Raw genomic sequence first — 17082 nt, 5'->3', positions numbered from 1 at the left:
TCGCTATCTATTGGACTCCACCACGCAAGGAACGAGCAAAAAGAGAGTCAACAAGACCGCGTCGCTTTCCTTTCCCAGATCGACCAGCGTTTTCCAGTTCCCGAAGATCTAGTCGCCGAGGTGAACAGACAAGCAAATATCAAATACAATCCGTCTATTTGATAGCTAAAGTGACCCGACCTCGTCCGTCCCGACCGTTCTACCTCGAGCACTCCCTCCTCAAACGCTCATCTTCATCTCCAACTTCCCATGCGGCTTGTAGCCCACCACCTCGAAGTCCTCCACCCTGAATCCATCAATCCCTCCCTCCCTCAGCTCCTCCTCACTCCTCTTCCAAACCAACTTCGGGAAATCCCTCGGTTCCCTCGTCCCTTGGATTCCCAACGCGTCGACGTGGTCCTTGTAGACGTGAGCGTCTCCCATCTGGAGGATGAACTCGTGAGGGGTGGTGTCGGTGACGAGGGCGATCATGTGGGTGAGGAGGGAGTAGGAGGCGATGTTGAAGGGAATTCCGAGTCCGAGATCGCAGGAGCGTTGGTACATGAGGCAGGAGAGGAGAGGTTTGGTGTTGGGAGGGGAGGAGGGAGGAGGGAGGGTGACGAAGAATTGACAGAACATGTGGCAGGGCGGAAGGGCCATGAGAGGGAGATCTGGATGTTGGGGGAAGGGTGGTGACGACCAGGGAGTGGTGGAAGAAGAGGGAAGGAAAGGGAGGGGAGGAGGAACGAGAAATGAGCTTCGTTCGAGACGTCCTTCCTCCTTTCTTCGAGCCAGTACTCCTTTCACCGCGAGCGAGGAGATCCCAAACTCACCTGCAGGGTTCCAAGCACTCAAAACAATCCTCCTATCGGTAGGGTTGTTCTTGATCTTCCAGATACAATCCTCCAGCTGATCCACCCCCTTCCCCTTGTAGTCGGCGTGACAGTCCTCGTACTTCGCTCCGAAATGCCTCCACTGGAACCCGTACACAGGTCCGAGGTCCCCTTCTTCTCGGTGAGAGAGACCTCGAGAGTCAAGGAAGGCTCGAGAACCATTCCCGTCCCAGATGTGGATGTCCTTCTGCTGGAGCGAGAGCATCGAGGTCGAGCCCGAGATGAACCAAAGGAGCTCCTGCGACGGTCGAGTCAAAGAGAGAAGCGGAAGAGGTCAGCATCGACGAAACTGGGAACGCAAAGAGGGCATTCGGTGAGATGCGAGAGCAGACTGACCTCGAGAACACCTCTGAAGAAGACTCGCTTGGTGGTGAGGAGAGGGAGAGCTCCGTTGGCGAGGGAGAAGCGAAGAGCTGGAGGAGCGAAGAGAGCGATGGTTCCGGTTCCGGTTCGATCAGGACGATGTCCACCGGTGGAGATGATGGTTTTGATGAGGTCTAGGTACTGGTACTCCTCGTGTCTTGGGGTAGGAGGAGGAGAAGGAGCGGAGGAGGTAGAAGTGGAAGGGACGGAGGACTGGATGGGAAGGAGGAAGGAGAAGGAGCGAAGATAAGTCAGTCAGAGAGTTGAAAATAGTGAAGTTCGCCAAAGAATATGTGTTCTCTCCATCCCTGCGTATCCTCGTGAGCTATCCTTCGCTCCAGAACAGGATGCTGACGAGAAGGAAGCGTGCGAGAAAAGGAAGGAAGCTCGCGTCCCTTCTTTTGATGAGCTTCCCTTCTTCGAGCTCTCGAACATCTTCTTTGAGACCCATCCAGCTTCGAACCCCGGAAGAGGTAGAACGACAACAAATGCTATTCGTATACACCTCTTTCGGGCTCTCGCGACCTCCCAGTACGGCTCCAACGACGCGTCGAGCTCGAAGGAAGGGAAAGGGAGGAGAAACCAAACTCACCTCGTTCGCGACCTTTCCGTTCGTTCCAGCTGAGATTTCACGAGGATCATTTCCGTTGACGACTGTTTCCGAGGTAGGAGCAACCATTGAGAAAAGACGAGAGGTCGGTTGGGGGGAAGGGAGGGTGGTGGGTGGTGGGCGAAAGAAGGCAAGGTGGTCGTCGCGTCGTCCCAAATTCATTTGACGGAGAGAAGTCATCGAGGAACGAGCTCAAGCTCATCTTTGGAAACGCTTCTTCCCTCCCAACCACTTTTCCCTCTGTTCCCATCGATTCTCAAAGCAACAAGGCTGATATACGCCGTTCTTTGGGGTTCGGTTCTCGAAGCAGGAGAGGGAGAAAGTTTCGAGGCCTCGACGACGCTCGATCAAGCGACGAGGAAGCGAAACCGAGACAATCTAGCTCCCGTCGCCCTGTTCCCTCTTTTCCTCTTCGCCCCTTTATGCTCTCCGGGAAGACTTAAAAGGCTTCCGATTTCGGGGTGTTTCCCTCCTTCCCTCTCAACCTCCAGCATCTCAACTTCAGGCTCCCCCACCCTCCCCTCCCTCTTCCTCTCTCTCTCTCTTTCTCAACCCTTAGGCCGGACCTTTGGAGACTCCTACTCACGACTTTCCTACTACAAGCTTCGATAGCTCCTCCTTTTGCTTCTTACTTCATCCCAGTAGGTTCTTCTCTCATCTCATCGTTTTCGAAGTTCACGTCCCCTCTCGCTGACTCCTTTCCGGCCTCTCGTCTCTCTCCCTCACCTCTCCCCTTCAGCTCTCTCCCTTCCCACCTCACCACCCCATTTCCCTTCCTTTCACACCTACGAAAAATGTTCTTCTCCACCCCCTTCACCCTGCTCCTTCTCTCCTCCGTCTCCCTCATCTCCTCCACCCTCGCTCTCCCCATGCCCGCCCCTCTCACCGGAACCTCCTCCATCGACGGAGACTCCCTCGTCAAGGCCATCAACAGGCGATCCCTTCCCCAGAGAAGGGCGCGAGGAGGCAACAGGGGAGGAGCAGGAGCTGGCAACAACCTCGCAGCTCAGGCGACGTTGAAGGATCTGCTCGAACAGGTTATTGCTCTTCAGGAGGGTGAGTAAGACTCTTTCCTTTTCGTTTTGAGGAACAAAGTCTGATCAGGCTCGCTTTCTGTCTTGCAGGAACTGTCGCTCAAGCCGCTGGTAAGCCTTCGTTTCTGCTTGACCGCGTTCGTTGCTCTCTCCTGAGCTGATCATCTTCTCGCTTTCGGTCTCCCTTTTCATTTTCAGCCGCGACAGGTAAGTCTCACCCTTTCTCACTTCTCATCTATATCTCAGCTTACCGTCTTTGAATCCTTCTTCTTGTCCAGTTACGTGAGTCCTCTTCCCTTTCTCCTCCGTCGCTCGACGCGTCCTGACTTCTCTTTCTCTTACTCTTCTTCTTCCTCCAGCGTCACCGTCACCGAAGTTGCTGCCGCTGCCGTCGAAACTGCTGCCGCCGCTGTTGATACTGCTGCTGCTGCTGCTGCCGCGGAAGCTACTGCTGCTGTCGTTGAGGATCCTGCTCTTGCTGTCGGGAGTGAGCACCGATCCTTGTTGTCGTTTTGTCAAGTCGCTCCTTTGCTGATCGATTTCGCACTTCACTCTTCTCAGCCGCCACTGGTAAGTCTCCTCCCTCTCTCTAACTTAATTCCTCGCTCAACCTGACCTTCCCTACGCTCTCTTTCGAACCAGCTGCCGCCGAAGCTGGTTCGTTTCATGTTGTCCTCTTCCCGACTTTCGCTCTCGCTCACCTCTTGCCTCTCTTCTCTTTCCTCAGTCAAAGCCGCCGCCGCTGCCGAAGCTACTGCTACTGCTGGTCAGTGTGCTCTCCTCTCCTTTCTCACCTCAACTCCTAAGCTGAACCCATCTTCGTCGCGTTGAAACAAAAACAGCTGCCGAAGTCGCCGTCGAGACTGCTGCTGGTTCGTTCTCTCTTTCCCTTCCTTTCGAGCCCTACTGACCCTTTAGTTCTCTTCAGCCGCCGCTACCGAAACCGCCGCTGCTGCTAAAGCTGCCGCCGAGACCGTCGTCGCTGCTGGGGAAGCTGCCGCCGCTACTGCCAGTTTGTTCCGTTTCTGTCTCTTTCCCTCTTCTAGTCTCTCTTCTTCACCAAACTGACTCTTCTTCTTTTTCTTCACAGCTGCCGCTGCTAAAGTCGCCGTTGAAACCACTGCTGGTAGGTCTCTCTCATCCTTCCTCTCGCACGTCGAGTAAACTAACAACAACAACCTCGACGCGTCTGGTTCTTCGTTTGTCTTACTTAACAGTCGCCGTCGTCGAGGAAGCTGCAACCGCCGAACGACGAAGGAAGTACTCCCCTCGACGATTGAGACGACAGGTGTAGATTGGGTCTAGCCTTGCACTTCGCTTGGATCTTTCGACGCGTCTCCTCTCCTTTTTCGTCCCCCTCCCAACCGGTTTCCCGTTTTTGTAGCTAGTTTAGCTCGTAGTATCAAAAGAACCACCCTCGTTCATTCTTACCCGGCCTCTCTCTCGAAAATTCTTCCCGCGCAACGACCGTTTTTGACTCCGCTCCGGCTCGTTGCCCTCTCCTCTCCTCGGAATTCGAGAGCTCGCCCTCTCCTCCCTCCCTCCCTCCCTCCCAACCAACTCCTTCCCAGCCACGATGCGTTTCCTCTCCCTCTTCCTGGTGTTCTTCGCCCTCGTGGGAACTGCTCTTGCGTAGGTCCCGCTCCCTTTCCTTTTCCAGGTGTAGAGAAGAGAGAGAGAAGGAAATGAAACGAGCTAACCTTTCCCCGGTTCGCTGGCAACGACTCAACAGATGGGACAAAGAGTTCGTCCCACCTTCCTCGCCTGCTTCTTTCTCTGTTCGTTCCAGCAAGCTGACCTTTCGCTTGTTGTTCGTGCGGTTCTCAGGGATCACGAAATCTTCGACATCGTCTCCGCCCTCGAACAAGCTGAGGGTGCGTCCCATCTCCCCTCCTTCCTCCTCTCTCTCTTCCCTCGCTGGCTCGTCTGACCTCTCGTTCTCTTGTCCAGGCAAAGGAACGACGTTCTACTCCTTCCTCAACATCCCTTCCACAGCTTCTGTCAAGGAGATCGGCAAGGCTTTCAAGACTCTTTCGGTCACGATGCAGTCAGTCCTACGAGCTTCAAGGGGGAGGAAGGAGGAAGGAGGCATTGGAGCTGACTGCTTTGGTCTTGTTGGTTTTGTTGGACAGTCCCGACAAGAACCCGAACGTGAAAGGGATTGCTGAGCGGTTTGCGAGGCTGGGGACGATCTGGGGGATCTTGAAGAAGCCGGAGGGTAGGAAGAGGTATGATGTGAGTTGAGCTCGACGCTCTTTGCGTTTCCTTCGTTGCTCCGTCGCGCTTTTTCGGTTCGTTTGAAGGCGCTTAAGCTGACCTTTTGGGTTGTTGATGTTGTTGTGTGTAGTTCTTCTACAAGAACGGAGTCCCTAAATGGAAAGGTTCGTCGTCAAACTCGAGCTCGTTTGAGGTCGTGCGAGCTCAGCTCGTCCATCTCCTTCCCCTTCCCTTTCGTCGCAACGAGCTCACCTTTTCGTTCTTGCTTGGTTTCGTTTGGGTTCTATAGGAACTGGATACTTCTGTATGTCCCTCTCTCTCCCTCTCCTTCTGTCCCTCTCCTTTCCCCTCCGTCCCCTCTCCGCTCTCTCTCGCTCCCTCCCTGCTTCGAGCTGAACCTCCTCCCTCTCTTCCCACCCTCCCTCAGACTCCCGTTACCGCCCCGGCTTCATCACCGTCTCCCTCTTCCTCGCCCTCCTCACCTCCCTCTTCCAACACCTCTACCTCACGCTCAACTACCGCCGAGATCTCCAACGCATCACCGACCTCATCGCTCGAGCTCAGACGCTCGCTTGGACCACTCCTGCTTCCTCTTCTTCCTCTCGAGTGGGAGGTGCTCAGGGAGCGGTTGCTAGATTGCCCGTGGCTGTGAAGGACGCGAAGAAGAAGGTCTTGGTCCCCCTCACGGCTGGGACGGGAGCTGGAGGAAGGACGGTGGAGTGTATGGTTTGGAGAGAGGGAGAGGTTTATCTTGTGAGTCGCTTTTTTTTTCCTTCCTATCAACTCCTCGGCTCTCCCTACTTTTCTCGAGACTCACCGTTTCCCTTTTCTTTCTTCACCGCCAACCCAACCCAGATCGAACCCACCTCCCCACCCTCTCAAACACTCCTCACCCCCGACCTCGTCTCCAAACCCTCCTTCACCACCTCCACCTGGCCCTTCCTGCTCTTGCAGTCCCTCCAACAAAAAGTCGCTGGTTCGAAGATCCCTGAGAGTCCTGTTGAGGAGGGTGAGAGCTCTGAGGAGCAGGAGGCTGTGGTGGTGAAGGAGGCTGGGAAGGAGAAGAGCAAGAAGGAGAGCGGGAACGGGAAGGCTGTGAAGAGGAGGTAGAGTAGAGAGCTTCGATTTTGCTTTGGTTGGTGTTGGGTTGAGGAGAGAGAAGAGGGAGAGAAGGAGGATGGGAATAGAGGATGGTCCTTGCGTTTGTTTTCGCGAGACGAGGGAGAGGAAAGAGAGCGGGAGAGAAGGGTGGCATTCGAATCAAGTGAGAGAAAGCGAGAGGGAGAGGGTTCGAGAGAAGAAAAAAAAAAACGAGGGAAAGGAGAGAATGGTATCGTATTAAGTAAAAGAGAAAGGGTACAGTCGCAGGCGAGAATCGAGAAACAGGGAAAGAAAAGAAGAGACGACAAACGAGAGAACCGGGACGCGTCCAAGAACGAACCAAAAAAAACAACGACGAGCAACGAGAAAGAGAGTATGGGAGCGATGGATTAGACCCCGTAAGCCTTCTTCACATCGGCCTCGTACCTCTTCTCGATAGCCTTCCTCTGAAGCTTCTGAGCGGCGGTGACGAGTCCGCTTTCGGGCTGCAGCAAACGAACCAACGAACAAACGAGAACGAGTCAGCGTCGTCTCTCTCTCTCTCCCTCTCACCCTCTCCCCTCCCCAAAACGAAACGCTGCACTCACCGTCCACTCGTCCGCAACCAACACCACCCCTTGCAGCAGCTCCATCTGGTTCAACCCAGCCTTCCTTCCGGTCCCGTTGATCTCTGCGAGCACGGCGTTCCGGATCTTGGGGTCCTTGACGAGCTCGTGCACGTCCTTCTGGTTGGTAGGGTTGAGGTTCTTGGTGGCAACGAAGGTGTGGAAGTTGGGGTCGTGCTGAGAGGGGAGGGAGAGGGTCAGGTCCGGAGACCAAACGAGAGAACGAATGGGAAGGCGAGAGAGAAAGAGAGAAAGAGAGACGTACAGCGACGACGACTGCTATGGGCTGACGAACTTCCGAATTGGCCATGACGGCCATGTTTCCGACGATGGGGTTGGATTTATAGACGGATTCTGTGAGGGAGGAAGGGACGAACGAGTCAGCGGGAGGAGAGGAGACGCGACGAGACGAAGGAAAGAGCGAGAGAGGTGCTCACCCAGCTTCTCGAGAGCGACGTACTCTCCACCGGCGAGCTTGACGAGGTTCTGAGAAGGAAGAAGGGAGGGAAGGGAAGTCAGCATCGAACGAAGGAGCGACGCGGCTCGAAGGGAGCCGAGCTCACCTTGATCCTGTCGATAACACTGAGAGTTCCGTCCTTGTTGAACTGTCCGACATCTCCAGCTACACCAAAGAAGAGAAGCAAGATTTTCTGATCAGCCAAGAACGAACGATCGACGCGTCGAAGAAGCGAGGGACTCACTCTTGAACCATCCATCCGGAGTGAGAGCCTCAGCGTCGAGATCAGGTTGCTTGAAGTAACCCTGGAACAACGAAGGACCTCGGCAGTAGATCTCTCCCGTCGGAGGGTTGTTCGTCGAAAGGTATCCGGCGTCGGGGATGTCGACGAGCTGAAGGACGAAACGAAAACGAGGTCAGCTCGAAAAGACGAACAGCGCCGAGACGTGGGACGCACCTTGACTTCCATACTAGGAACGAGGTTTCCAGCAGGTCCAGTCGAGTAGAAGTCGGGGTGCATGACGGCGGTCATCCTTAGAAGGAAGAAACAAAAAGGAGAAGAGAGGTCAGTTTCGATGTCGATCTCGACGCGTCTCGAGAGAGGAAACGGAGGAGCTCACCCGACGGTCTCAGTCAATCCGTAACTGAGGAGCGATGAAAGAAGGTCAGCAGTAGTTCTTCGACGAAGTTTCAGCTGCAGAGTAAGGCTCACCCGTTCAGAACCGTCACCAAACTGTTGGTCAAGAACTCCTGAGAGCTGAAGAGAAGGAAGACGAGCAAGAAGGTCTGATCAGCTTCTCGACTCGCAGCTTCGTGAAACCCTCGAGAGTTGGTACTCACGCATCACTGAGCTTAGCTCCACCGTTCAACACGAATCGCAGCCTCCCACCCGTCTGAGCCTTGACCTTCTTGAAGACGATGGCGTCGGCGAGAGCAGGAATGATCGGGATGCCCCACTTCCTGGCGAAGAGCTTCGAGCTGTAGGCTGCAGCGAAGGCAGTTCGAGTGGCGAAAGGAGCAGCGGCGACCTTGGTAGTGACTCCTTTTCGGCTGTCGAAACGAAAAGGAAGAAGGGGACGACGCGTCAGTTTGACGAGAACAGGAGGAGGGGAGAGAGAAAGGAAGGAGACGAACATGGCCTCCCACTGCAAGCGAAGAAAGAAAGAGAGTCAGTTGGAGCTTCTGTCAATCGACTGAAGAAGTTTCGAAGACTCACAACAGCAGGAACTCCACACATGATCGTCGGCTTGAGCTCAGCGATGTCTCCCTTGCATCCTCGAACGTTGGCGTCCGTCAACGTCTTGATCTTTCCGTATCCGATCGGCATTCCAACGAAGATCCAGCTGTTCTCGACGACGATCTCGAGGATGTGAGCGAGAGGGAGGAAGGCGAGGTAGAGATCCTTGTGGTCGAGGACCTCGTGAAGGAGAGTCGAGACGGCAGCGACGGAGGCTGTGAGGTTTCCGTGAGAGAGAGTGACCCCTTTAGGAGTTCCGGTGGATCCCTGAAGGTAAACAGACGAAGTGGAAGAGTATCAGAGCCTCGAAAGAGTCGAGTCGAGGGAAGTAGGAACTCACAGAGGTGTACATCACGCAACAGACATCGCTCCTCTTCGGAGGGACGGCCTTGATCGCTCCCTTCGACTTCCCCAGCGCCTCGAGCTCCTTCAGACTCAACACCTTGACTCCATCCTTCGCTCTCAGCTCAGCCAGAATATCCTCAGAGGGCTCTCCGTCGTAGATAACGATCTTGAGGGAAGGGCAGTCATCGATGATCTTGACGACCATGGGAAGGAGATCTCCGTTGGCGAAGATGGCTCGAACAGAGGGTTGGTTGATAGCGTAGGTGAGTCCAGAAGGTCCGAGGGTATCGTAGGCAGTACAGAAGGGAGTTGAGATCGAAGAACAAGCTGAAGAAGTAAAGTAAAGGGGAAGGAGAGGTCGAGGTGAGCTCGTGAAGTCAAGCTGAAACCGAGAGCCGCGACCATGACGCGCCGAATGCAGGTAGAGATACCGAAACATACCTTGAGCGACGGCCTGCCAGTTCACGCTGATGATAAGATGCGAGAGACGCGGTAGGTCAGCTTCTCAAAACCGAAAGGCGCGTCGAGAGTTGATCTCGACCGAACCGTCTCTCCGAGCTCTTCAGAACTCACTTGGTCGCTCCGAAGATGTTGACGAACTGATCCTCAGCTCCCTCCCTCCTTCCGAGACCAAGCTCCCAGAGCCCAGTAGCGAGCCATCCTGTCCACTCTGCGAATTCCTTGTAGGCTGCGTGCGGCAAAAAAAGAGATGAGGAGAGGGACGGCAAACACGAAACCGGGGAGGGACAGGATTTAGATTGGTTTCACGAGCCTCGAGACGTTTACACGTGAAAGATTGAGGAAGAAAAGTGGTATAGCAGTACTCACTAATCCACTCGTACGCTCCCAGTTTGAAGAAACTCCACTCCTTCTCCTGAGTCGTCTCCTGTCCTCCTACCATCTTTGCGATGGTCTTCGTCTCCTTCACGATGTCGAGGACAGGTCGAGTTCCGAACGCTCGTCTGTTGGGGTAGGTAGTGGCAGCGTATTGAACGACATCGTAGGTGGTATCGATTCCAGGGAGAGGTTCTGTTGTCGACGAGGTGGGGACGCGAACAGGTGGTTGGGGAGAAGAGAGGGGAAGGAAGGGGAGGGAAGAAGAAGGGGTCAGCTCGAACGTTGAAGGGTCGTGCAAACTGCCAGCACACCGAAGAAACAGTGGGCGGGAGGCTTGTAGCAAGTATGCACAGGCTTGTGAATTGATGGAGAATTTGCTTCGAGCCGTCCGTCGGGTGTTAAAGAGATTAGGCTCGATGCCCAGCTTCCAACCTTCTCCTTCGCCTTGGGAGGTTCAGAAGTCGACCCGTTTTGACCCCTTCCCGGCTACCTGACCTCCCGCTGGAACTGCTATACACTGATCTTGCAGGGTAGTAGCTTGAGAGAGACTGGCAAGTACCAGCTCGGGTTCGTTTGAGCTCGAAGACAAGGATGACGAGGCGAGCGAGCTCGAACGACTCCTCCCCTCCCCCGAGACGTCCTTCTTCCGTCGCTCCTTCTCCCCATCCATCCCACCCACGAGTCCCATTTTCGAGGATGTACCATAAAGGCATCCAAACCCTCGATTGGTCGAAAGAATAGCAAAAAAGGATAGAAGACTCACGGGTAACGAGCTCCTTAACGCAGTACGACCTCCTAGCTCTCGTTTCTCCCTTCGGTTGGGGAGATTTGGGATCCACCTCCCAAGATCCTAGTTCGTTACCTTTCCGAGGAGCCATAGCAGTGTAGTGAAGGGGATAGAGATGGGGTGGGAAGGGAGGGGAGGGAAGCGGGTGTTGATTGTGATGGTTGAAGGTCAGGTGCGAAAGGGAAGCGAGAGGGAACGAGAGCTGTTTCGAAGGGTCACAGCCCGCCCCTGGACGCGTCGCTTTCGATGAAAATAATAGAGGGAGAACATTTCAGGGATGGCAGCTCGGAAGTCTATGGATCGAACTTCTCGATCATCGACAGAACACTTGCTCGCTTCAATTAGACTCCGCTGCAGGAAAGAATAGGAACGAGCGAGCTCACTTCGATTTTGACCTCCTCCCGCTCCTTCTCTCCCAACTTCCACCCTCTCCTCCTCCTTCCGACATGCGAACTCGATCCTTCTCTCTGTCCAGGGTTGTACCCGTCGAGATCATAAACCTCGTCATCCAGGAATCCTCCGACTCCAACTCTACCCTCCTCGCCTGGTGCCTCGTCTCGCTCGGCTGCCTCTGCGTCGCGGGCCCACTCCTCAACGAACGCGTCCATATCTCCGACGACTCCTTTCTTGTACGAGTTCTTGAGAGGATGGTCAGTCACTCTTATTCACTCCTCCCTCTTTTGAGGATAGGGAGCTCTGACTCTTCTTGCTGGCTGCTTTCGCAGGCTGGAGATTGAAGAAGAAGCAGGACGGTTTACTACGGTTTGTGAGGTGTTTGACGCGGCGGAGAAGAAAGTTTGGGAGTGGCCTGGTATGCTTCAAGGTGAGTTCCAGACCGGGAGACGTGCGAGGCGTTCTGAAAAGGGCAACGCTGACAAGCGCGTCTTTGCCTTTGACTCGATGCAGATCCCCTGGAGGAGTTGTTGGAACGACATGTTGCGGCGGCTAGGGCTGAAATTGAGCAGGATGTATCGGTGAGTCTGATTTGAAGTTGCTCTGCCTCTCTACGCGGCCTCTGATCGTTTTTCGCTTCAGCAGCTGGCTCGGAGCGTCGACGAAAGGGACGACGAAGGAGGTTCTGTTTGAAGAGCTAGACTTGGATCTGATGTGTATGCTACTGCTTCTGATTGAGAGAGCTGACTCGCGCGAAGCCTTCGGGAAAGTGAAAGAGAAAGGCTCAACGCAGTCTCGACGTGTCGACATTCGATTGAGCGAACAGGCACTTCGCTCTCCACTCCACTCCATCGAGTTCACTCCCTTTCAGAAGGAAGAATACAAGAACTCAGGTGTCAGGGGATCGTCGCGGAGATCAGACAGACCCAGGCGGACCGTAGCGAAGAAAAGGAAAGGATGCGGTCTCGTCGTTCAATCGAATGCTCCAACAAAAACGAAAGCTCAAGGAAGCAAAAAATTCCTCCGACGAGATTCGAACTCGGGTCGTAAGATATCGTGATATGAGACTTATGTACTAACCAACTATACTACAGAGGAAGGGGATTGAACCAGAGACCTTCACGACGAGGTGTTGAAGCACCAAGCCGTTGAGCCATCTAGTTCCATTGAACGCCGATCCGCTGGTTTGATACTGGATCGGCGCGCGGGGACGGCGCCGCGCATCGGTTTCTTCATTTCGTGCCCCCTTCCTCTCCCTCCTTCATCCTCCTGTCTCACTCTCTTAGGGGGAGTTCTCTCGAAACGAGGGAGGGAACGGCAAGAGGCAAAGAGTTGTGTATCGAGATCGATAAAAGATTGGAAGCAATCAAGAAGGAACGAAGGCAGAGCAAAAGAGAGACGAATAGATTAGACAAAACGCTAAGATAGATAGAAAACCCACGTCCAGATCTAAAGTCGGAGCTTAGATCTACGGTCCAACAACAGCGACGAGAAGTTTCTGAAAAGAGAGCAAACACAAAGGGAGGAAGTCAGCTCGGTTGTCCGCTCTCGACGCGTCTGCTCCTTTCCTTCAGCTTCCCTTCTTCTTCTCTTTTTACCAAGAGAAAGATAAAACTCACCTGGTAATCGCCACTAGTGTCTCCGCGCACCCTAGCCTGCAGCGTCTGACCGTACAAGCCCATGTAAGCTCGCTTGATCGCCTCGAATCTCGGTCGATCCCAGTGCGCTCGCACGATCCTCCAGATCAGTCGTTCGTCCTTGGCTATTGCACGAGGATTGAGAAGACGTAAAGGGAGCAAAGGTCAGTGAATCGATCTCGTCGAGTTGAAGACAGGGCTGTTGCCCGAGCGAGAGAGAGAGCGACTCACTTCCCATCCCCTTCATGGCAGCCTCGAGCAGATGAGCATCCCTAGCCTCGGGACCCTTCTCAGCAGCTTCGGCGACGTAGAGAAGTGCCGACTTGACGTGACCTGAGAACTCGCCGGTGACAAGACGAGTGAGGGGGTGGTGGTGTTGTTGGAGGTAGAGCGTCGAGATGGCGTTGAGATGGGCTGGAGATCGAAGTAGGAGGATGGAGAAGATGGCGATCTGGGAAAGTGAGATAAAAGAGAACGACGTCAGTTGAGTAAGAACGGGAAAGAGAGAAGCGTCTCGTGAGGAAGAAAGAAGATAGAACGAACCTCGTCGGTTCCCATCTTTCCAGGTCCGCATCGGTAGAGAGTCTGGACGTCGGCCGAGACGGCTTGAGGGTTGACGTAGGTAGTCTCGTCTCGGTTTCCCTGCGGTTCGAAAGGAAAGGAAAAGGAGGATCAGCATGGGTTTCGAATTGAGAGGAAGCGAAATCGAGACGCGTCGAGATTCGACTGTTGACTCACCGTCAGGGCCATCCTGAGAGGTTTGAAGGACAATGAGAAGAGGGGCATCAATCAGTACTTGATCACTCGAGTAGATGAACGAGATGAACAAGAAAAGGGGGAGACAACGACTCACAAGAACATCCGTTCCGTCTTCGCACTCAACTCTCCCTTCACAGCCGAAACGAGATCCTTGTTGTAAACAGCTCGGTAACCAGCCTTCAACCAGTTGATCTCAGAGTTGGTTCGTCCGATGAGAAGCTCCGTCATGAGGCTATAAAGATAAACAGTTAGTTTCGAGCCTCGCTCCCTTTCCTCCTTCTCGTTGAAGACTCACTCTTCATTACTCCCAATCCCCTTCATCGAGTGATTCAAAAGCCACACATCAAACCCTAGCGGACCAAGCACTAATCCCCTCAAAGCCCACTCGAACCAACCTCGAGTCTCCTTCTCGAGCGTCTTCATCAAACTCCGTCCGACGTTCGCCTCGTACGCTCGTCGAAGCGAGTGCATCTGAAGAGGACTCAGAGGAGCGAGGACGGAGATGATGGTAGCCTCGTCGGTACCGAAGCCTTTCGTAGCTCCTCTGAGTCTGCTTGTATCCATGTCGGGGAGATATCCTGTGAAAGATGGAAGAGAACGGACGCGTGAGCTCTCCCTCTCCTTCTCTCTCTTGGAGCTCAAGAAACTCACCATTAGGAGCTCCCATCGGCATCCCCGTGTTCATCCCATCCAACGGAGCATCCTCTACGCCCAAGATCCAGATCGCTCCTCCTCCAGCGTTGTAGCCCTGCTGCTGAAAAGGAGGAGCGGCGCCGTACTGTTGCTGAGGAGGTGCTCCGTAGGCTCCCTGCTGCTGCTGAGGGGGAGGAGGATACTGCTGCTGCTGCTGCTGGTTGAAAGGAGGAGCGCCGTAGGAGTTCTGAGGAGGTGGCGGAGGTTGGTAAGAGTTGTAGGAGTTCTGCTGAGGAGGAGGGGGAGGAGGGGCGTAGGAGTTGTAGGTGCTTGGGTGCTGAGGGACGGGAGGAGGAGCTTGAGCGTTCCAGGATTGCTGCTGGGGAGGCGGAGGAGCGCCGTAGGGTGGTTGTTGAGGAGCTGGTGGGGAAAGAGAAGGATGAGGATCAGTTTGGATGTTCTAGGAAAGAAGTTCCGAGATGTGAATGCGAAGGACGGGAAGGGAGGGAAGGGGGTGAAGCGAGCTCGACGTCGGCTCCTTCCATCCGTCCGTCCTTTCCCTCCCAACCATCCATCCAGTTCCACCCCACAAACCAAAGCCTCTCTACCATCTCCAGCACCCGCTCACAGTCCTCTCGCCCCTCTCCTTCTTCAAGCTCCATCCTTCACTCGTCAGGTCATCGATTCGAGACTCACCTCCGTAGTTCTGCTGCTGAGGCTGCCCGTACGGCTGAGGAGGAGCACCCTGATAAGGAGGGTACTGAGGCTGCTGAGGCTGGTTGTACGAGTTGGTTTGAGAGTTCCACATTTGTTGGGTCGGTTTCGATGGTGAGAGTTGGGAGGGAGAAGGGAGTCGGAGAGGGAGAGGGAGAGAGGTGGGTTTCGGCACACAGCTTCTGGATCCGGAACCGGCGAGATGACGTCGAGGACCAAGCCGCAAATTTCTTGGAGAGGTTTTCTCGGGTTGGCGAGTCTCCAAGAAAGCTGTTCGTGCTCCTGAAAGAAGATTCTTCAAAGGGAAAAGGAGGAAGGAGGATTGGAGCTCGCGGCCTCGAGTTCGACAGAGTCCGATTCTTCATCTCGAGACTCGAAACCTCGCTCTTTCTCTAACGCTTTCGAAGATGGCAAACGTTTGCTCTGTGAGAGGTAGCATGGTCTATAAACTGTGCGAACGAGCAACGAAACAAGTACAGGATCGTAAAAAGGAGATGGGTCGTCAAAAGAGAAACGCGTAAGACGAGACGGGTCGAGTCGAAGAGAGAGAGAGAGAGAGAGAGATCCAAGAAAAGCCAACCGACTATACGAAAGAGAGACACAACCAAGAAGCCAGGTAGGTAGTCGAAGCAAGAGCTCAATTGCTCAACAAATCCTGCAACTCCCTCTGCATCCTCTGCATCTCCTTCTCCTCGTCCTCCTCGTTTGACGCGGCGGGCTCCTTCGTCTGCAAATGAACGCAACCAGAAAAATCAACGAGACGATCAGCTCACCAGCCCCTCCATCAGAAGAACCGAATGCCCTTCTGAACGTTGAAAAGTGGAGGGAGAGAGATCGTGTGAGACCCACCGGCAGACCAGGAACGGCCGACCCAGAATCCAACACTCCCAACTTCCCATCCGTCAACTCGTAGAGAACCTTGTCGACCTCGGCATCAGCTTCCTCCTCGAGGTCCTCGTCCTCGTCTAGAGATTCGAGGGTATCGTCGAGCATTTCTTCCATGATTCCAGCCTGGGAGGAAAGAAAGGAAGAGGAGGAGCGACGCGTGAGGGTCAGCTTGTCGTTTCGTTCGGTCGATCTTGTAGAGCCTAGCTTTGAATCAGACTCGAAAACTCCCCAGGGAAGAAGAACCTGAGGGGTGGGTCCAGAGCAGAAGGACTATCTCCAGCGAGGAGGACGCAAGCGAAGAAAGGAGTGATGGAGAAGAGGGAGGGAACGGTCGATGCTCACTTTGGTCATCTCCATCGACATCTGTCGCATCGCAGCCGAGAGTTCTGGGAGTTTGATGAGCTGATTCGAGAGTTTCATGATCTCTGTTGATTTCTGGAGGGATCCAGTGACTTTGAGCATGGCTGGAGAGGAAGAGGAGGGGAAGGAAGGAAGTCAGCTTGAGTCGTTGAGCTCGCTTGAACGCTCCATTCGACGACGGAGGGAAGACGAGTCAGTAGAAAGTCTCAATCTCCCAGTCGAGGTATCTATGTCGTGTAAGCTTAGCATCCCTCTGAAGCTATCGAGAAGGCTCTTGACGACTCTGCCAGTTCCTCGTCCCTTCTTTCGTTCCTCCACCGAGTCGAGCTCACTTCCCTCGCTCCGTCCTTCCATCCAGCTCCTCTGCTCTCCTCTCTGCTCCTCCTCAAACACAAGATAAAACTAAACTCACCCGACTGATGCGTCAACTGCATCCCCACGCTGCTCAACCTGGCTTTACTGACGTGCAGCCTGTCGACCTGCTTGTTACTCCTGACGACCTCCTTCGCCAGCATCCTCGCACTCTTGACGTCGTTCTTCTGAGCGAGAGCCTTCAGTTGGGAACGAGCTTTGGACCGAGCGGATTCGAGCTGAAGAAGGGAGAAGCAGGGCAGCGAGGTCAGCTCGGTGAGAGGTAGGGAGACGTAGAAGAAGCGAAGCGAGAAGAAGGAGGGGAAGGTGACGAGAATCAGAGAGCTGAGACTGACCTCTCTGATCTCCTTGTCGAGTGTACGTTGTTCCTTCTTGACTTTTCTCTGCCATTCTTGAAGTTGCTCAGCAGGAGGTTTGCCATATAGGAAGTCTCGAACAGATTTCCTGCGAGAAGGGAGGAGGAGAGTAGGGGAGGGCAGGGGAGGGAGCGAGGTCAGCTTGATACGCTTTTGAGATAAGCGAGAGGAGCCCTGAGCTGGAAGAAAATGGAGGAATGACTCACATTGTGAGAGGAGAGGAGTGGAAGGGAAGTAGGAGTGTGGAGTGAAGGGTAGAAGGTAGTCTCTGTTTTGGGGATGGATGGAGTCGAGAGAGGTCGAGCTAGAGGAGGAGAGCCGAGGCGATCAGCTCGAAAACGGGCACGTTTCTGAGTGAAAACGATAAGATATGCTCACGGTTTTCCACCTACTGTAGAAATCGATGAAACCTTCTGGATCTCGAGATCTCAGCTGTGAAAAATCGACAGACCGTCGTGAAGGGAAGGGGTAACCAAGGCCCTTTCTCCCTCGGGAAGCTCACTTT

The 17082-nt window shown here is 54.3% G+C and overlaps 6 protein-coding genes and 1 non-coding gene across 7 annotated transcripts; 2 read left to right on the top strand and 5 right to left on the bottom strand.

Annotated features, from left to right (window-relative positions):
* Nucleotides 1-121: 121 nt before the first annotated feature.
* Nucleotides 122-1981, bottom strand: CDC21 (thymidylate synthase). Its single transcript, XM_076640665.1, has 4 exons — nucleotides 1828-1981; nucleotides 1209-1448; nucleotides 813-1110; nucleotides 122-650 (listed from the first exon to the last, which is right to left on the bottom strand). Exons 1-4 carry the CDS (start codon nucleotides 1912-1914, stop codon nucleotides 220-222), a joined length of 1056 nt encoding a protein of 351 aa, XP_076496223.1. The 5' UTR covers nucleotides 1915-1981; the 3' UTR covers nucleotides 122-219.
* A 376-nt stretch (nucleotides 1982-2357) lies between these two features.
* BDY24DRAFT_441759 (uncharacterized protein) lies at nucleotides 2358-4173 on the top strand (the record flags this gene model as incomplete). Its single annotated transcript, XM_076644638.1, has 12 exons — nucleotides 2358-2486; nucleotides 2585-2901; nucleotides 2970-2990; nucleotides 3078-3090; nucleotides 3239-3366; nucleotides 3441-3449; nucleotides 3522-3536; nucleotides 3607-3645; nucleotides 3722-3751; nucleotides 3808-3891; nucleotides 3970-4005; nucleotides 4097-4173. The coding sequence occupies exons 2-12, from the start codon at nucleotides 2640-2642 to the stop codon at nucleotides 4171-4173; spliced, it is 714 nt and encodes a 237-aa protein (XP_076496222.1). The 5' UTR covers nucleotides 2358-2486; nucleotides 2585-2639.
* Nucleotides 4174-4428: 255 nt separating this feature from the next.
* On the top strand, nucleotides 4429-6330 carry ERJ5 (Erj5p). Its single transcript, XM_076637887.1, has 9 exons — nucleotides 4429-4511; nucleotides 4612-4623; nucleotides 4707-4753; nucleotides 4830-4926; nucleotides 5012-5114; nucleotides 5227-5260; nucleotides 5386-5400; nucleotides 5524-5849; nucleotides 5952-6330. Exons 1-9 carry the CDS (start codon nucleotides 4456-4458, stop codon nucleotides 6204-6206), a joined length of 945 nt encoding a protein of 314 aa, XP_076496221.1. The 5' UTR covers nucleotides 4429-4455; the 3' UTR covers nucleotides 6207-6330.
* Nucleotides 6331-10633, bottom strand: BDY24DRAFT_390478 (long-chain-fatty-acid-CoA-ligase). The gene is made up of 17 exons (XM_076640664.1): nucleotides 10442-10633; nucleotides 9670-9870; nucleotides 9415-9529; nucleotides 9283-9308; nucleotides 8837-9168; nucleotides 8476-8763; nucleotides 8394-8404; nucleotides 8100-8309; nucleotides 7972-8016; nucleotides 7880-7903; nucleotides 7717-7792; nucleotides 7504-7651; nucleotides 7366-7424; nucleotides 7240-7288; nucleotides 7068-7156; nucleotides 6785-6979; nucleotides 6331-6682 (listed from the first exon to the last, which is right to left on the bottom strand). Exons 1-17 carry the CDS (start codon nucleotides 10554-10556, stop codon nucleotides 6587-6589), a joined length of 2079 nt encoding a protein of 692 aa, XP_076496220.1. The 5' UTR covers nucleotides 10557-10633; the 3' UTR covers nucleotides 6331-6586.
* A 1243-nt stretch (nucleotides 10634-11876) lies between these two features.
* Nucleotides 11877-11956, bottom strand: BDY24DRAFT_t55. The gene has a single exon. It is a non-coding gene; the product is annotated as a tRNA-Met (tRNA).
* A 217-nt stretch (nucleotides 11957-12173) lies between these two features.
* Nucleotides 12174-14815, bottom strand: BDY24DRAFT_390471 (annexin). The gene is made up of 9 exons (XM_076640663.1): nucleotides 14584-14815; nucleotides 13906-14307; nucleotides 13550-13832; nucleotides 13349-13486; nucleotides 13234-13246; nucleotides 13039-13137; nucleotides 12727-12946; nucleotides 12478-12620; nucleotides 12174-12356 (listed from the first exon to the last, which is right to left on the bottom strand). Exons 1-9 carry the CDS (start codon nucleotides 14693-14695, stop codon nucleotides 12327-12329), a joined length of 1440 nt encoding a protein of 479 aa, XP_076496219.1. The 5' UTR covers nucleotides 14696-14815; the 3' UTR covers nucleotides 12174-12326.
* Nucleotides 14816-15025: 210 nt separating this feature from the next.
* Nucleotides 15026-17038, bottom strand: VPS24 (ESCRT-III subunit protein VPS24). The gene is made up of 7 exons (XM_076640662.1): nucleotides 16956-17038; nucleotides 16784-16881; nucleotides 16557-16665; nucleotides 16262-16439; nucleotides 15832-15953; nucleotides 15451-15612; nucleotides 15026-15328 (listed from the first exon to the last, which is right to left on the bottom strand). Coding segments are annotated over exons 2-7 (663 nt in total). The 5' UTR covers nucleotides 16786-16881; nucleotides 16956-17038; the 3' UTR covers nucleotides 15026-15238.
* Between the last annotated feature and the right edge of the window lie 44 nt (nucleotides 17039-17082).

The sequence above is a fragment of the Mrakia frigida genome (genome assembly GCF_051309035.1).
Source record: "Mrakia frigida strain ATCC 22029 unplaced genomic scaffold BDY24scaffold_17, whole genome shotgun sequence".
Lineage (NCBI taxonomy): Eukaryota > Fungi > Basidiomycota > Tremellomycetes > Cystofilobasidiales > Mrakiaceae > Mrakia > Mrakia frigida.
This window is presented reverse-complemented; position numbering and strand designations above follow the sequence as displayed.

Bases quoted from the DNA above. Each gene is read 5' to 3' on its own strand.
- CDC21 (XM_076640665.1), bottom strand. From the start codon at position 1,914: ATGGTTGCTCCTACCTCGGAAACAGTCGTCAACGGAAATGATCCTCGT. The intron at 1,449-1,827 runs GTGAGTTTGGTT...CTTCCCATCCAG, and splicing joins ACGGAAAGGTCGCGAACGAG to TCCTCCGTCCCTTCCACTTC. The intron at 1,111-1,208 runs GTCAGTCTGCTC...CGACCGTCGCAG, and splicing joins TCTTCAGAGGTGTTCTCGAG to GAGCTCCTTTGGTTCATCTC.
- ERJ5 (XM_076637887.1), top strand. From the start codon at position 4,456: ATGCGTTTCCTCTCCCTCTTCCTGGTGTTCTTCGCCCTCGTGGGAACT. The intron at 5,115-5,226 runs GTGAGTTGAGCT...TGTTGTGTGTAG, and splicing joins AGGGTAGGAAGAGGTATGAT to TTCTTCTACAAGAACGGAGT. The intron at 5,850-5,951 runs GTGAGTCGCTTT...AACCCAACCCAG, and splicing joins GAGAGGGAGAGGTTTATCTT to ATCGAACCCACCTCCCCACC.
- BDY24DRAFT_390478 (XM_076640664.1), bottom strand. From the start codon at position 10,556: ATGGCTCCTCGGAAAGGTAACGAACTAGGATCTTGGGAGGTGGATCCC. The intron at 9,169-9,282 runs GTATGTTTCGGT...TTACTTCTTCAG, and splicing joins CTGGCAGGCCGTCGCTCAAG to CTTGTTCTTCGATCTCAACT. The intron at 7,652-7,716 runs GTGCGTCCCACG...TTCGTCCTTCAG, and splicing joins TTCCTAGTATGGAAGTCAAG to CTCGTCGACATCCCCGACGC.
- BDY24DRAFT_390471 (XM_076640663.1), bottom strand. From the start codon at position 14,695: ATGTGGAACTCTCAAACCAACTCGTACAACCAGCCTCAGCAGCCTCAG. The intron at 13,833-13,905 runs GTGAGTTTCTTG...CATCTTTCACAG, and splicing joins GCCGATGGGAGCTCCTAATG to GATATCTCCCCGACATGGAT. The intron at 13,487-13,549 runs GTGAGTCTTCAA...TTATCTTTATAG, and splicing joins GGGATTGGGAGTAATGAAGA to CCTCATGACGGAGCTTCTCA.
- VPS24 (XM_076640662.1), bottom strand. The intron at 16,440-16,556 runs GTCAGTCTCAGC...TCCCTTCTTCAG, and splicing joins TCGACAAGGAGATCAGAGAG to CTCGAATCCGCTCGGTCCAA. The intron at 15,613-15,831 runs GTGAGCATCGAC...CTTTCCTCCCAG, and splicing joins TGTCGATGGAGATGACCAAA to GCTGGAATCATGGAAGAAAT.